The following is a 2371-nucleotide window of genomic DNA, read 5'->3' on the forward strand; positions in this document are numbered from 1 at the left end:
CAGCTAGCAATCCAAAACAGTCCAGTAGAGCCTGAGCGGTGGGGGTTGCCTTCTGACACACTTCTGGTGATGTCAGGGGGTGTGGCAAGTGCAAATGAGTTATGCTAATGAGTTATGCTAATGAGCTCCCTCACCTCTTTTTCTGCGAAATGACCCCTGCCAAAGCCTATTGGGCTCACCAAGGGAGCAAGAGCTGCCAGCTGGTTTGAGACAAGTGGAGCCAGGAGGGCTGTCGCTCAGTGGGCAGCCTTCACCATTTGCATGCAGAAGGTCCCCTGTTCAGTCCCCCGGTGACTCCAACAGAGCTCAGAGAATTTACTTACGGAGAGCCACATTCACAATTACCGTCAACCCAAAAGAGCCTCATCAGCTTCCTTTCCTGGCCTGAGGCCTGCCTCTTGGGGAGCTTCGCAGCTTGCCTGTCGTCCAGGTGACGGCTGTGGCAAGGTGGGAGGACCACTTCCCAACCGCGAGCCCCGCCAGTGCAGAGCCTCGCCCACTATCCTAAAACATGGGGCAGGTGCCATATTGAGGAACAGAGCTCAGAAGAGGCACAGCCGACTTGTTAGACACACGTGGCTCCCAAGTATTTCTGGTAGCAGGTATGGCGAAAGACTTCCCTCAGACTGAGAGCCCAAAGCCACACTGCAGTTCAGGGATTGTGACACTCTGGCTTGGTGCATGGCAGATGTCCGTACCCTGGCAGCTAACACTGTCTCTCTCTCTCCCATCCTTGCCCTGCATGTACGTCTCTTCTGCAGGGGGGTGGCAACTGATTCATCAGCTGTGCCAGGATCCAATGCTGTCCAAGAGTCAGCTGGCCATGGAAGGGCTGGAAGATATGAAGCTGCTCTTTGAGTACCTGACCTTGTTTGGCATCATAGATCAGGTGTGTAGAGTGGCTACGGAAGGCTAGATGGGCCATCTGAAGGGCAATGCTGATTCTGTGAATTTAGGCAGATTGTGAGAGGGTGGGCAGGAAGGGATGATGATGAGATTGGATTTATACCCCGCCCTTCACTACCCAAAGGAGTCTCAGAGCGGTTTACAATCTCCTTTCCCTTCCCCTCCCCACAACAGACACCCTGTGAGGCGGGGGGGGGGCAGAGAGAGTTATTTCGAGGACTGCTTGTGAGAGAACAGCTCTGAAATAACTTGTGACTGACCGAAGGTCAGACCAGCAGCTGCATGTGGAGGAGCGGAGAATCAAACCCGGTTCTCCCAGATTAGAGTCTGCGCTCCTAACCGCTACACCAAACTGGCTTTCAGTGCTCGGCTCTTACGGCCCTTTCTGAAATGCCCTCGGTAATGCCAGTTGCCACTTTGGAGTCAGGAAGGAATTTTCCTCCAGGCCAGTTTGGCCCAGGGATCCTGGAGGAATTTTGCCTTCCTCTGGGCATAGAGCAGGGGTCGCTGGAGGAGGGGGAGACAGTTGTGAATTTCCTGTGTTGGGCAAGAGATTGGACTAGATGACCCTTGAGGTCCCTTCCAATGTTTCTGTGCTTCTCTGAGCCTCCTTGGGATCCCCTTTTCCCCCTACTAACGTGGTTCCGGGCCTGTGCTGTAGGTCTCCTTGGACTTAAGTCTGGCTCGTGGGCTAGATTACTACAGCGGGCTGATCTATGAGGCCGTTCTGCTGCACCAGCCAAACAGCCACTGCAAGGAGCCTCTCCCTGTGGACAGCGTGGCCGGAGGTGGACGCTACGACGGGCTCGTGGCATCATTTGGTCAAAAGGGGCAAAAGGTGCCCTGTGTAGGAGTCAGCATCGGCGTGGAAAGGCTCTTCTCCGTCATCGAGCAGCAGCTGGAGGTGAGGTTGGTGCTTAATGTGTCGTCCGGAAGCAACGAGGGAACAGCCAGATCCAAGGTCTTACTGAGTGTACAAACAGAGATACAGGAGTGGCTGTCAGGAGAGTAGAAATAGGTGTAGTCCTGCTGGTTTTTGGCTTTACCTTCTGTCAGTGTGGGATATCTGCTGTTTTGGAGGGACTTGAGAGGTTGGCTAAATAATGCTCTGAAGTTGCATAAATTTGTGCATTCTTCCAAAGACCCGACGAGGAGGTGCTCTCATGCAAGCATCCGGCTGCCTTGTTGTTCCCGTTTTTGCAAGGCACGAAGACAGAATCCCCAATGTTTTATGTATCACTGCATTCCGATACTGAGAGAAGCGGCATTAAAATCCTGCGAAAGAGTATTCAGGGCAGGGTTTGTGTAATGTGTGACAACCTGTGCATCTTATTAAAGGGAGAGCAGGAAAGTATACTGAAGGGTGGCCTGATTCTGACATTCCCAGCCGCCTTCTGCTGGCAGTTAAAGTTTCTGATGCCGAAGGATATGCTTGGAAGGGCATGGAAGTGAAACCACTTGGTGG

At 53.1% G+C, this 2371-nt stretch overlaps 1 protein-coding gene across 1 annotated transcript in view; it reads left to right on the forward strand.

Annotated features, from left to right (window-relative positions):
* Positions 1-2371, forward strand: part of LOC107115774 (histidine--tRNA ligase, cytoplasmic-like) — an 18088-nt gene that overhangs the window by 10602 nt on the left and 5115 nt on the right. Inside the window, exons 11-12 of the mRNA XM_015417539.1 lie at positions 762-889; positions 1568-1810. Of these exons, the coding sequence (XP_015273025.1) occupies positions 762-889; positions 1568-1810 (371 nt within the window). The remainder of the gene's footprint in view (positions 1-761; positions 890-1567; positions 1811-2371) is intronic.

This window comes from Gekko japonicus, unplaced genomic scaffold (genome assembly GCF_001447785.1).
Source record: "Gekko japonicus isolate JY-2015 unplaced genomic scaffold, Gekko_japonicus_V1.1 scaffold4667, whole genome shotgun sequence".
Lineage (NCBI taxonomy): Eukaryota > Metazoa > Chordata > Lepidosauria > Squamata > Gekkonidae > Gekko > Gekko japonicus.